Genomic DNA, 13632 nt, shown 5'->3' on the forward strand with positions numbered 1-13632 from the left:
TCGCCTGGAAATCTATGACAGAGCTTGGTGCTGTATCCAGATCTCCTGTATCCCAGTCCCCTTCCTCTTGAAGGATCATGTTCCCATCGTATTTGGGGAAATGTTATTTGGATATTACAGTTTTGATTTAAAAATCAATTAAGCTGTTTCCTTCTTTCTTATACAGGAACTGGTGTGCTTATGTCCACACCAGACTCTCACCTACCGTAGTAGTGGACAACATGGAAACCTTGACATCAGGCAAAGCGAAGCCATGTACCTGGACTACTGGAGCCTGTACTGTGAGGTGCGTGATCCTTTGCAGAAATAGCATTTGCATGCACTTTAATTATGAACGAGCAGGTAACCTGTTATTACTTTGAATGAAAAATAGCAATTCAATCCATCCTGCTTATAGCCCTAAGCCAAATATGGTGGGACAAGCATCTTGTATGATTCTTTGATCATATCGATGTAAAGTTCTGAAGCAAAACATAGTAGGTAACTCGGTGCAAATTGCTATTCAGCTACTGTACCAAGGACCAAATACTGGCCCTTCACCAGTCAGGGTAAACAGGTTTTGTGTCGAAGTTCTAAGAGGTCCCATGGAGGAAAGGAATCCCTGCCAGGGAATGACTGACTGACTTGATGCAGACACTCTTATACTAGAAGCAGCTGAGGCACTTGCCATCCCTCAATGTGGCGCTCCCTCTGCCAGTACAGAGCCTTCTATAGATGACTGGAAGTAGGGCTGCTGTCTGATCCCCACCTCTCTCCCTTGCCCCCCTCCCCATGCCCTCCCAGGTTGTTTTGAAAAAAGGCACGAGAGCAGAGCTCTAAAGCACCTATGCGGTCAGAGCCTCCCACGCACAGCTTCCTTTCAAGCTCCCCACACCCACAGCTTCCCCGCAATCACGAGGCATTCCCCACACAAATGGTGTGGGCAGCATGTGGTCTGAAGGCAGTGGGCCACATTGAGCTGTAATATTGCCAGAAAACGGGTGTACATAGGGTTAGCAAAGCAGTGCTACAGGAATGGAGTTGGTATTTGGTGGATGTGCAAAACCTGTGTAACTTACACCTGTTCTGTAGGGATCAAATTCAAATCTGAAGTGAGCAATTATAACTCCTACGGAAGGCAACAGAAGTTTCACTGTCGTACCCAAACGGGGGAGTTGATTATTTGTGTGGCATAAGGCAATTTGAGAACCATGATGATTGTGCTGTCATTGCACCTTTAAGGTCTGGAACATTCTATGAAAAAGAGAATTCAAAAAACCATCTCAGTCACACATGTTGCAACTGGAGTTGGCTGAAGACTGAGCCCTGGGTGTACTTTACTGATTAGAACGCACGCACTGTGCTAAGCATAGTCATATTGTATATTCCAACTGATGTGGCTATTGTTGGATTGCCTCACTGGATTCTACAAACAATCGTTTTCAATAACCTGCTAGTAGAGCTTGGGCAGGGTTGGGGGCATGGGATGAAATATGTGCAAAAAAAAGTTTGCAAAACATTTGTCTTTTGTTTTATTGAAAATTTTCATAATCCGTTTTTGTTTTTTGTTTTTTGACCAAATTTATTTTCCAGTCTCTCTATTTGGACTGGACTTTTTCATGCATTATCCACTTGGTGGTAGGATTGTGTACAGAGGACAGGAGTCAAGTTTAGGTTAGGAGTAGATTGAAGTTTGGCACTGCTGTCCTTCATCTCGCCTTCAGCCTTCTTTCCTTGTCTGTGATAACCTCCATCCAAGACTAATTGCCTGTGCTTAAAAAGTTTTATTTCCAGAGTCCATCTGAATTTGGCCTGGTGTGTGCTTTGGTGGTTTCCCTAGTACACCTCCACTGCTACCTGGGGTGTGCCAAGGGAGAAATCTCCTAAGCGTGTCTGAGTTGTTCTAATCAGAAGGTAGGACTTATTGGCTCTCAGTCTGTGGCTCTGACCACTAGGCTATAGCATTCTCTTGTACTGTATAAACATCATGTGCTGGAGTCTGCCTGTGGTTTTGCTACTGCCTATCTATAGCATGTACATTACTCTCCGCATTTTGGGAATGCTTTAAGTGGCTCCAGGGAAGGCCATAACATGTGTTACTAATACACTGTGCATGAGATGAATCTTGCAGTTGTAACATTGTCTCTTTTAAGGGTTTTTTTTTTTTTTTATTAATTCAAAAATTTCAGGATGCAAAAATAATCTGACTTTGTAGGAAAATAAGCTCTTTAGGCTGGTTGTGTAAGTAAGTATTGCACACAGTCTTACTCTTCTAGTCAGAGCTCAGCCATGGGGGGGACAAAGGGAGAGCTTCTGGCAGCTGCAGAAAAGTAGATAATATAAGACTATCCGTAGTGAGATGGTGTTGAGATTAACTGTAGAGTAAAACAAAGTAGTATTTTAGAGTTCACTGGGAGGATGTTTTCTGACACAAACCTGGTGGATTTAATCTCCAAGTTTGCCCTCTTCCAGCAGTCCTTTAGATTGGAATTGTGCTGCCATAAAAGGACTGAAGAATTCTACCTTCAGAGCTCCTGAACTTGTAACTTTAGCCCTCTCATTGGGGACAGTGTCTAGTAGCCAGTAGCATTTTTTATCACTGCTTGTGTTTGGGGTTTATATTTAGAATGTTAAAAGGGGCAGAGGAGATTTTATAAACACACACACTAGCTTCCAGTCTAGACTGATTCTTGTATGAAATTAAGGGGGGAAGAAACAAGAAAGACCAAATGCCCAAGAGCAATTGTGGCATGTGTGTGCTGTCTCTCTGATGGGCCAAGCAACTCTAAGAACAAAATGGCTACTTTCTCTGCACTCAGGCAAAGTTCTTCATTATAAAGGTGCAGTACACTTCAAATGGAGGCAGCACAGTTACACAGCTATATCTGCCTTCATTTGACTTTCCGATTGGCTCTTGTGTTCTCTCTTCCCATCCTCCCTCAGTTCTTCACCAAGAGCCCTCTGAAGCTTCCATCTCTGCCCCGCTCCACAAGGTTTTCCACCTTAAGTCAATTCCGTGAGGGACCAGAGCTCCTGAATGTTTAGGTGCCCAATCTAAAATACCATAAAGGGGCCTGATTTTTTTAAGAAAGCACTGAGTTGACCATCATCTGAAAATCAGGCCCCTTTAAGATGTCTGAAGTTGGGCACCCAGAATCAGTAGTTAGTACTGAAAATATATGAAGGGGTTTTTGGTTTTGGTTTTTGTTGTTGGGATTTTTTAATTCCTTTCATTCCAAAGTAGTTGTAAAAAAATTCATAGGTGAAATGTGCAGTGTAATGTGCTGATTGCAGATTTATCTATCTATTTATGATCGATCATATCATATTCAACATCATATTCAATCTTCTGAGACACTCGTAACATTTTGATTTCCAATATCTTCTTGATCTCCAGATCCCAGACGATGATCCGCCAAGCCTACAGAATCAAACATAAAATTGTGACATCATTGGAGTGGAAGTGCTGTCCTGGGTACAGTGGAGAAAAGTGTCAACCCAAAGGTATGTCAGAGTTGTATTGATATGAATCCAATTCAGTTTAAAGAAAGAAAAGGCAATCTGATTCAAGAGCAAAAGTCCCAGATGAAAATCAGTCCAGTTCAGATCTTTTCCTCACAGAATGAAATCCATTAAAATCAGAAAAGTGCAGATTGGGCCAAAAATATTGGCAACATTTATTTACTGTCCCTGCTTTCAGTTTTTACTGTTCATGCCACATTATTGAGAGGGAGAGAGAAATTACCTCCCCTACCTCTTCCCTAAATAAATAAAACTCATGAACTCCTGATTCTGATTCCACTGTGCTGCAACCTGGAATCTTTATTAAATGCTTCACTACTTCTGTCTGACCTTTTTGGGGGGCAGAGAGGGCGTACAGAATTGCAGTCTCGGGGATATTAAATCAAGGTCTTCCACTGAGTACCTACTGTAAAATTAATCAACCTATGGTAGGCTGACCCCTTTGCCTTTTCAGATTCAGCCACTTGGAATATATTTCAGCCCGTAGATAAGATAATGTGCCCGAACCATTTTACCACTGAAGTCAATAGAAAAATTGTTACTGATTTCAATGGTAGCAGGATTGGACCTGCTGACTGACTTTTACAAAAAGCCACACCGGATATTATACATGGCCTATGTATAACTGTGCCTTTTTAATACAAAGCATGTAGCGTTTACCATTGCCCTGGTGATCAAACATATGGCAATGTGCTGTCATTTAACATCTGTATAACTGCTACTACTTTGCTCCTGGCCTTAAACAAACTGCCCTTGAAAAATAAGATATGGCATTAGCATACATATTTTAAATGAATGAATATTACAAGAGAGGCTATTAGATGTGGTAGGGAATTCCATCAACAGTGGTAGAATAGAGGCTGTGATTAAAAATTAATGTAGAGGAATGTAGAGAAGCCACAGCCATCCCCACCTAGGAGAGGGAAATATCGAAGAGCTCGGACCCCAGCATTCAGGGAAGTCTCTCATACAGTATTGAAAGCTAGTGAGCATTGGGTCAGGCTCTAATGTGGCGCAATCCGGCACCATGATTTATATCCAAAACTCCGTTTGACATTTCCAGGGTTGACTTTTTTTAAAAAATACAAAACATTGACAAAAACAGATTTAAAAAAATGAAAGCTTAAGAAGGAGGCAGAGTACAATCAAAGGAACTGGTTCAGCATCAAGGTAATATGGGAAACGAGGTTTATACCGCAATTCGTTATATATTAGTGTAGAAAAATAGAAAGGGGAGTTGTGTCGGGTTACAGATGGTGACCTAGAGTCAGAACTCCTGTCTTCTACTCCCAAATCTTCCACTAACTTGCTCTGTGACCTGGGAAAGTCACTTAACCACTCCACTTCTCAGTTTGCCCTGCTAGAAAAATGGGATGAGACATCTCACCAGGATATAGAGAAGCTTAATTAATGAAGGCTTGTAAAGCACCTGAAGGGATTTATGTAAGAACAAAGCATTCCTCTTTTCTGTCTCCAGAATCCTACCCAACCACTCCAAAGCCGCTGACACCCACCTCACAAGCAGGGCTTTCGGCAAGTGAATTTGCAGAGTGGCGAGCCAATGGCTGTGTCCACGGGCTTCCCTTTCACACAGCTGGAGAGAGAACGACTATATACACACTGTTCTGTCTCACACAGAGCTGAGTGGTCTATGTGACCTCTCCTGACTTTGCCCTCTCTACACAGTAGAACTGTGGCTGCCTGATGCATTTATGGAAGGTCCCGTATGAGTGCATCATGGGAGATGTAGTCCAGTCACAGAGCCTGACCCATAAGGAAGAATGAACAAGGTCATAAGGTTTCAGAATTATAACTCTAATGAAGCAATGTAGCGCCGTAGGAAAGCGTCATCTAATGCTGAATTGACTTGAAATGAAACGTTTACGGTCAGTTCAAAACAAAATGTTTTGGTAGGGGAATATTGAAATTTTTTTTAATCAAGAATGCCAAAACAAAATGTTTCACCACGTCCAAATCAAAATATTTTGTAACATTTTGTTCTGCAAAATAAATAAAATAAAATTATCACCTTTTCGTCCCAATATGTGATGAAAACAAATGTTGAAATATTGGAATTTCCTCACAGGATAGGAATTCTGGTTTTTGCTCAGCTCTGCTTACATACGGTGCATTGTGCACCACAAAACATTTCTGGAAAGGGAAAACTGCACCTTCATGAATGTAGGTCAGGTTGCATCCAAATGCAGTATTGCAATGAAAGGCAGTAAGTTGATTTTAAGTGCATGGATTAAATTCCGTCTCCCTTCCCCCTGATTTATTTCATCTATGCTGGCTGCGGCTTAGAACACACCATATTCTCAGAATTGCGGAGAGAGTACAGTAACTATTGTTAACTCTAAATAGGTCTGCAATAATAAACTTTTTTTCCAGCAGATGGCTCTAAAATGTTCTGAACCAGAAGCAAGCAATCCACAGCGTAGTGTAAAAGACACAAAGGGCAGCAATTCAAATTTAAGCACAGAACTGTCAGAAGAATTATAATAGGGATGGGGAGGATTTTTGTAATGAAACTCAGAAACTCCCCACAGTGATTCCCCTTTAGCTGCTCCTGCTACATCAAAAATATATTCAGAGAAAAAGATGATCTAATTTCCATATTTTAATACTTCCTGAAAATCATTTCATGCATATATGTATTTAAAAATACATGGGGCAATATATTACATATCTAGCCCAAGATTTGCAAAGTTAGGAGTCTGATGTTGGGCTCCTGAATAGGTGACCTAATTTTTCAGAAGTGCTGAGTGCCCAACAGGTGCTGCTGGTTGCTCAGCACTTTTAAATAATGGGCAGTTGTTTTATTTATTATGCCTTCGAGTGGATTTACTAGGGTGACCAGATGCCCTGATTTTATAGGGACAGTCCTGATTTTGGGGGCTTTTTCTTATATAGGCACCTATCATCCCTCACCCCCTGTCCTGATTTTTTACACTTGCTGTCTGGTCACCTTCGGGTTTAAGAACCTAACTTCAGTCTTGTATTTTTGAAAATCTTGGCCTAAATTTAACATTGTGGGTGAAACTTTTAAAAGGCAGCCTCAAATTCCATATTTCTTCATTTAGACCTCTACACTTCTTGTGCACAAAATTGATGGCCAGACTGGCTGAGAAATCTAGCCTTAGACTTGTGGCCAATTCTCCCAATTACATGGGAAGCAAAAGATGTGGGTAGAAAGGCAAAAGTTTTTGCCATTTGGTGACTGTTTGCTGGCCTATGGGAAACAAATTTAATGATTTCAGTCCAGTGCTCACATTACAGCTGGCACTACTTTCATCCTTGTTAGGACATCCTTGTGTCCAATGAATAGATAAGCATAGGGATTCAACTACCATCTTATCTCTCCAGATGGTTCCTTCAGAACAGGACTGAGACGTGTTAGCGGGATGAGGTGAGACAAGTCATGTTGCTGCCGTGCTGACTGTTCTGGACCCTTTTTGTGGATAAAGGACCCGAATTTCTAAAGTTGTCCATCATGTACCTTTCCCATATGGGCAGGTTATTCCATAATTGGTCACTCAGAGGAAAGTACAAGAAAACCCAGAAGCAGTTTGTCCTGGCTACAGTAGGAGACAGGATACGGGACTAGAGGGGCCACTAGTCTGATGCAGTATGGCAATTCCCATGTTCCCGTTCTCGCAGGCATTAAATTAACTAGACAATTTAAAACATTAGTGAAATAAACATGAAAGGAGAAATATATTTCCCTGAAACTATAAACATGAATAGAAAGGACTGTAAGGATCAGGAATGTGCAACCTGTCTGAAGCAGTGAACAAGCTGCTTGATTTGATGCGGGGGAGATGAAAGATAAGATTGCTTGAAAAATCTGGTGTCTTTAGCAGTAAGGGTGCTAGTGAATACCTTTGGAAAGACAGAAAGATTGGTAAATGAAAGAATAAAAGGACGTTGATCAGCTGATCCTTTATTACAGGCGAGTAACTGACTCCACCGTCATAGATGATATTATCACATTCCCACCTGATAAATACAATATAATGAATTGGGATAAATGTAAGAGTTTAACTGCTATCAACAACCATGGTCAGAAGACGATAACAGAAGCTCTTGAAATCATAAACAGACCTTTCAATTTATTACCCAGCATGACTGCAGTTCCAACGGGTTCCATAGAACAGTCCAGGTGATAATTTGATGTCATGAGCACCTGTTCAGTAGCTAATTGATATTTCCCATATTCACTTACCCCATAATACAGCTCCTTGTATCTTCCTTAAATGTCATTGATTGGTTACCATAAATATTGTTATGAGGCTGACGGAATGTAGGGAAATGTGTATATATATACTTCATTCCATTCAGTTACCTTGGAGAGTCAGGTTAGGACCAAACTAGATTTTAGTTCTTTACCTAAAAATAGTCTCCCTAAATCTAGCCTTTTCTACTTGTACTGTGTTTGGGGTCAGAAATCCTGTCAACCAAATTATCACTCTTGCTCCTGTCCATAACCTTCCAACTAGAGCCAAGTTCTTCATGAAATATTTTGCACACTTAGTAAATGTGTAGTGTCTATTTTGGCCACCCCTACTCAGTGTAAGTAGTACTTTACACTGCAAACTGTCCTATTGAGTTCAATAATAAGATAGGCATAAGAGAGACAACATTGTCTAGTGGTTAGAGCAGTGGTCTGGGAGGGAGGAAACTTTTTGGTTTTATTCTTGACTCTGCCAGTGGCTCCCTGTTTGACACAGGCAAGACAATTACCTTTTCTGAGACTTTGTTTCCCATCCTGTAAAATGAGAATAATACAATTTGCCTACTTGTATAAAATGCTTTGAGATCCTCATGTAAAAAGTGCCACAAATGTGCATAAATGGATGGAGTTCCCACCCAGCTGCCAATATAGATAGTGGATGTTTTCCAAACTTACAACCTTTCTTGGATTTGCCTTTATTGTTAATTTAAATACCAATCAATATCAACTTCGGTCTAAGCTTCCTCCTCTGTATGGCTGTTTTGAGTTTTTCCTTGCAGAACCTCATTGTCTCTGCCACTAGTTCTCTTTACATTACAGACACACTCAAATACCTTAATATTCTAAGTTTGGAACTTATAGGACCCATCTGGTCTGGTTAGGGTGACCAGATAGCAAGTGTGAAAAATTGGGACAGAGGGGGGGGGGGTAATAGGAGCCTATATAAGAAAAAGCCCCAAATATCAGGACTGTCCCTATAAAATCGGGACATCTGGTCACCCTAGGTCTGGTTGCCAAAGAGTGGCACCAGGATAGCTCTGAATCTCCAGGAAGGTCCATACAGGATACCTTGTTATGAAGTGCAAAGTATGTATTGATTATTATACGAATAATGGGCAAGCTTCAAAAGGTTCAGACAATTCCTACAAAATTTGGATATTTGAATTTATCTGAACCTTTTCAGGTCTCTGTCTCTGCTCTTTTCCATCTTGCCTCTGCCTTTCTTCTCTCACTCCAAATAGATCCTTCCCCTGTCCTCACCTTCCCTTTAGCCTGACTCTTAACTTCTCCTCCCTGAGCCCAAGGAGTTTGAATGCTATTCTAGGGTGTAGAGATCTCTAGGCTAAATATTCCTTTGAATTCTGGCCAAATACTACCCTCATATATAACAATCTCCATGTCTTGCCTGAGTTAGATGAGCTCCTGAATGAATTGGGCTAGATTCATCCCTAGTCAGTTTGGGTTCACCCCTGAGGAGATTAGAGAGTGTTTGCTTTGGCGAGCTGCATCAGGGGTTCTGGAGGGAGAGATGAGCTTTAAATGACAGTTGGGGTCATTAGGAATTGTACCAGCAAAGGTTGCCCACTGTATGTGCTGAATCGGCACATTCCATGATCATTCTTCTCCACCCCAGTAGTGCTTCACACAGGGCCGGCTTTAGGACCTGCGGGGCCCGATTCCGCGGTCCGAAATGCCGCCGAAGACCCCAGAGTGGACCCGCCCCCGCTGCCGAAATGCCGCCAGAGCGGACCACCGCCAGGTGTGCCTAAGGCGCAGGGCCCTCTTAGGCGCAGGGTCTGATTCCGGGGAATCGGCCTAAAGCCGGCGCTGGCTTCACACTTTGAATTTCCATTGGTGATAGGGCCCTCTGCCAGAGGGAGAGTTGCAGGTATCTTGCCCTGCTGTCTTCCTACTGTATTTTCCACTGCATGCATCTGATGAAGAGGGTTTTAGCCACGAAAGCTTATGCTCAAATACATTTGTTAGTCTCTAAGGTGCCACAAGGACTCCTCATTCTTTTTGCTGATACAGACTAACCCGGCTACCACTCTGAAACCTGCTTCTCAGGTTTCTCTTACCTACCCCGTGGCCCTCAAGAAGTCTCATAACACCTGAGATCTAAAGAAAGCAGCCAGCCCAACAGATATGCTGATACAAAGAGAAGAAAAACGGGGGGGAGGGAACCACTTATCTGAATCTTTTCTTAATCTTAAGAAAGTTTCTGTTTTAGTTTCCATTCACTTGAAGATTTAAGCTCCCCTACACATTTGAAAATCCTATCACAAATACTGCTTGTTCTAAGGAAACTACTATAACAGCAACTGTGTTTTAAATACATGATTACACAACTGTTTTCCTTCTTTTAGAAAATATCCTCTTTATACAGATAAGGAGTTGTTATTTTATTAAATATTGTGGTTGATTTATAGAAGAATGCCCTGCAATACTTTAATATCGCCATTCTCTTCACACACAAAAGTTGGTTCCATTTAGAGAGGAGCTGCAGCACATAGAAGCCTTCATCTCAAATCTCCCTCCTCTTGTCCTGCGGTTGAGGGAAAGTTCAGATCCAAACATGACTCTTTACTTTGCAGCTCAGGCAAATCTCTTATTTCTTTTGTAGCTTAACTCTTGGTAAAAGTGTATATAATTAGCTCTGTTATTCACTTATAAATTATAATAATGCCTGTCATTTATGGGGCACTTTTTATCTGCTGCTCTCAAAATACTTGTAGTGGTAAAGCACAGATAACCCCCAATCATATCTAGGGAAACTGAGGCACAGAGAAACTACATGCAGGTCACCAGTCAAGTCAGATGTGAGTACCAAATCCCTATCACTAGACTATGCTGCTTTCAGTATTCAGCTAAGGTGACTTTCATTAGTTTGTACTTCGTTTGATGCTCACAAAATGTATTGTTTATACAGTTCTGTTTTTTTAATATGTTTGATTTTCAATAAGCAAAAAGCCATTCTCTATTCTTTGTTAGACACCAGCTGAAAATGTCTTTAGTTAGCCATCAGGCAAAGACATACAATATTTTTATATATTAGTTTTGTTTTATATCTATCTTAAAGCCTCTACTCTAAATTTAATCCAGATTTCTAAATGTTCCTAATTATAGGGGAGGTTTAAACTTGTATTAGCACCAACTTCTACAAATCACAACAAATTGCAACATCAATGAGACATTTATAATCTTCTCTGGTCAGAATTAAATCCAGTCAGTGTCTTCACCAAGGGTCCACATGTGTTTACAGATGGGCTAAGCTGCGACTCAGGAATCACCACAGACAATTAGGTTTTGGAAGAGATAGAATGGAGAACTGAAGAGCAGTACCAATATTGCTGAGTACTTGATAAAGTAGTCATGCTGAAATGTTTTGCTTACCTCCTTTCTTCCCTCCCTCCCCCTTTTAGACCAACAACATCAATTGCTTATACATAGCAACCAAGCTGAGAGCAACACAGCTATCAATGCGGAAACACCGGGAAACCAGCAGGACCCCAATGACCCAGGTCAGTAGTAGTAATTACTGTCATCTCTAACACAATCATTGTCAACACTATTTATTAAAGCTACTACAAAAGACATTCCCAGCTGCCAAAAGCGATGGGATGAAGCATCAGATTGTCTTGCAGACCTGTTCCACTGGTGGTGCTACTCTGAGAGGAGTGAGGGGAGGGAACTGAATCTGCTGGGTCAGTGTGTCTCAGAGCATGCAACTAAGAGAGTCAGTCTGCAAAATAAAAACAAAACCCACTGTGTTACTGGCCACCATGCCTCTATTAAAAATAGACCTATCTAGTCCAGATCCACAGGCAGCATAGCTTAGCACTGCATCGCAGAAGAAAGGAGAGTTATGCTATTTACACCAGCTGAGGATTTAGCCCTCTCTGTTGCGTCTGTTCTTATTGGACTGATGTGTTTATTCTAAACCAGTTCACTGCCAGAGTGCTCAACATTTGATGAGAGGAGTTTGGTGTAACTTGAATGTCATCTTCCCAAATGGAATCATAAGCAAGCTATACAATAATACTTTACAGCTCTGTTCTGAATAGAGTGTGATATGACCCCAGTTTATGTTGCTAATCATAATTGTCTCTCTGTTACTCTGTTCCTCCCTTCTCTTAGTTGCAACCACCTGTTGTCTATCATTTCATAGTTAGATTGTGAGGACTTTGGGGCAAGGATTGGCTCTTTGTTATGCACATGTAGGCAGAGCCTAGCCAAGTCAGACCCCAACCAGTAACATGAGTAATTTTATACAATCAGTAAGCTAAAGTCAGAGAGGATCTAATATGGATAAAGCTAGATACCGTAAGAAAGGCCCCCTCACATATTGTATTCTCTTACAGTGTTGAATGCATATGCTTTGGCCATGCTCACTTCCCTTTTGTATTCATTTTCCACTACTATTTTATGTTGGAGTTTTATTAGCGTAAATGTTCCAGACAGTGAATTCCATTGTAGCCTGTGGTGACAAAGTCAGGCTGGGCAGCTGCAAGAATGTGAGGGAAGGCAGGTATGTTAACCCTGGCCTAGAATGATAAAGGCCCTTTTTCCTATAAACTGAGAAGGGTTACCTCAGGTCAATTAGGGACACCTGAGTCCAATTAGGCTGTCGGAGACCGTTAAACGCCCCATCCTCTGGCTAGCAAGGGGAAGGGGGAGATGAGCTGCTGCAGGGCTAGTGGCAGGCTTCTCTAAGGTGAGCAGCTGCAATCCTCCCTACGGCGGGAACTCCCAAAGTTGAGTGCCTGTTTAGGAGAAGGATTGACACCCTGGGGCCCACAGCAGGACAACAGCCCCTCAGGAAAGGGGGTGGGGACAAAGGTGTTCCCTTTTTGTTCTGTGTTTGTAAAATGATTTCTTTTTGTTTGCTGGAGGAACCCTCCTTGGGCCTTTCCTGTTCGGGCAAATGAATGCACACCACTTCTTCTCTATTTTATTTCACTCCTAAACTCTTACAGTGCAAGACTACCCTGAAAAGTGACTCTATACAGATAGCATTTGACCAGTAAAAAGATGTCTCCTCTGGCTGCCAGCCCTGCAAACACATCCTGGGACAAGACACTCAAATCTTCCTGCCTCTTGCTTCATTCCAGTTACACCGATTCTCCGTGCCAAATTCTGTTCTCACTTATACCTGCTCAACCCCATTTTCTGCAGACCATTGCCATTGCTTATCCAATTCTGCTGTCTACAATGGGCAGCGAAGGGGAGGATCAACAAACATAACTGAGGAGAGAATCTGCAGATGTAATATAGTTAACAGTTCTCTCAATTATGCATGAGCCAAAATTGAATTCAACTTGCCTTCCCATTGCTGAAATGTAAGCAGGAGTGAAAAGTAGTCAAACGCTCTTATTAATGTCAGTAAGGCCAGTAGCTGATAAAAGACACATCTACACTGCAACCGGGTGTAATTGCAGCACACAGACATACCCAAGCTATCTTATTCTAGTTAGCTCAGGTAGTAATAGCAGTACAGGCTTCAGAGCAGACTAGTCACCTGAGTAAACCCAGGGCTTGTAGGGCCTGTACTTAAGCCAATACTTGTGCAGCCTCATGTCCATGCATACTGTAGCCATACCCTTGACAAGAATATCCTAAGATTACCCACAAGAAGAACTGTTAAATAAGAAAGTGCCAGTGTTAAATAGTCACTTTTCAGCGTAGACCCACACTTTAAACTAGATGGTGTAAATGCCAAGTCTGCTAACTAGAATTTTGAAGAATTGTCATCCCATTACACTACTGCACAGTTGAAAGAAAATTCCACTTTGCAGGCTACTTCCTTTGTGTGGTCTTTATACTTCCACAATATTTGTGACTATGGCCATTTGCTGCCATGGAAAAAGACACTGAGGCCATAATGAGAAATGACACAA

The 13632-nt window shown here is 41.6% G+C and overlaps 1 protein-coding gene across 2 annotated transcripts in view; it reads left to right on the forward strand.

Moving 5' to 3' along the window:
• MMRN1 (multimerin 1) overlaps positions 1-13632 on the forward strand; it is a 60571-nt gene that overhangs the window by 18471 nt on the left and 28468 nt on the right. For both annotated transcript variants that reach the window (XM_054029905.1, XM_054029906.1), the window contains exons 2-4: positions 167-286; positions 3377-3483; positions 11158-11256. In XM_054029905.1, the coding sequence (XP_053885880.1) occupies positions 167-286; positions 3377-3483; positions 11158-11256 (326 nt within the window). The remainder of the gene's footprint in view (positions 1-166; positions 287-3376; positions 3484-11157; positions 11257-13632) is intronic.

Source organism: Malaclemys terrapin, chromosome 5 (genome assembly GCF_027887155.1).
Source record: "Malaclemys terrapin pileata isolate rMalTer1 chromosome 5, rMalTer1.hap1, whole genome shotgun sequence".
Classification (NCBI taxonomy): Eukaryota; Metazoa; Chordata; order Testudines; family Emydidae; genus Malaclemys; species Malaclemys terrapin.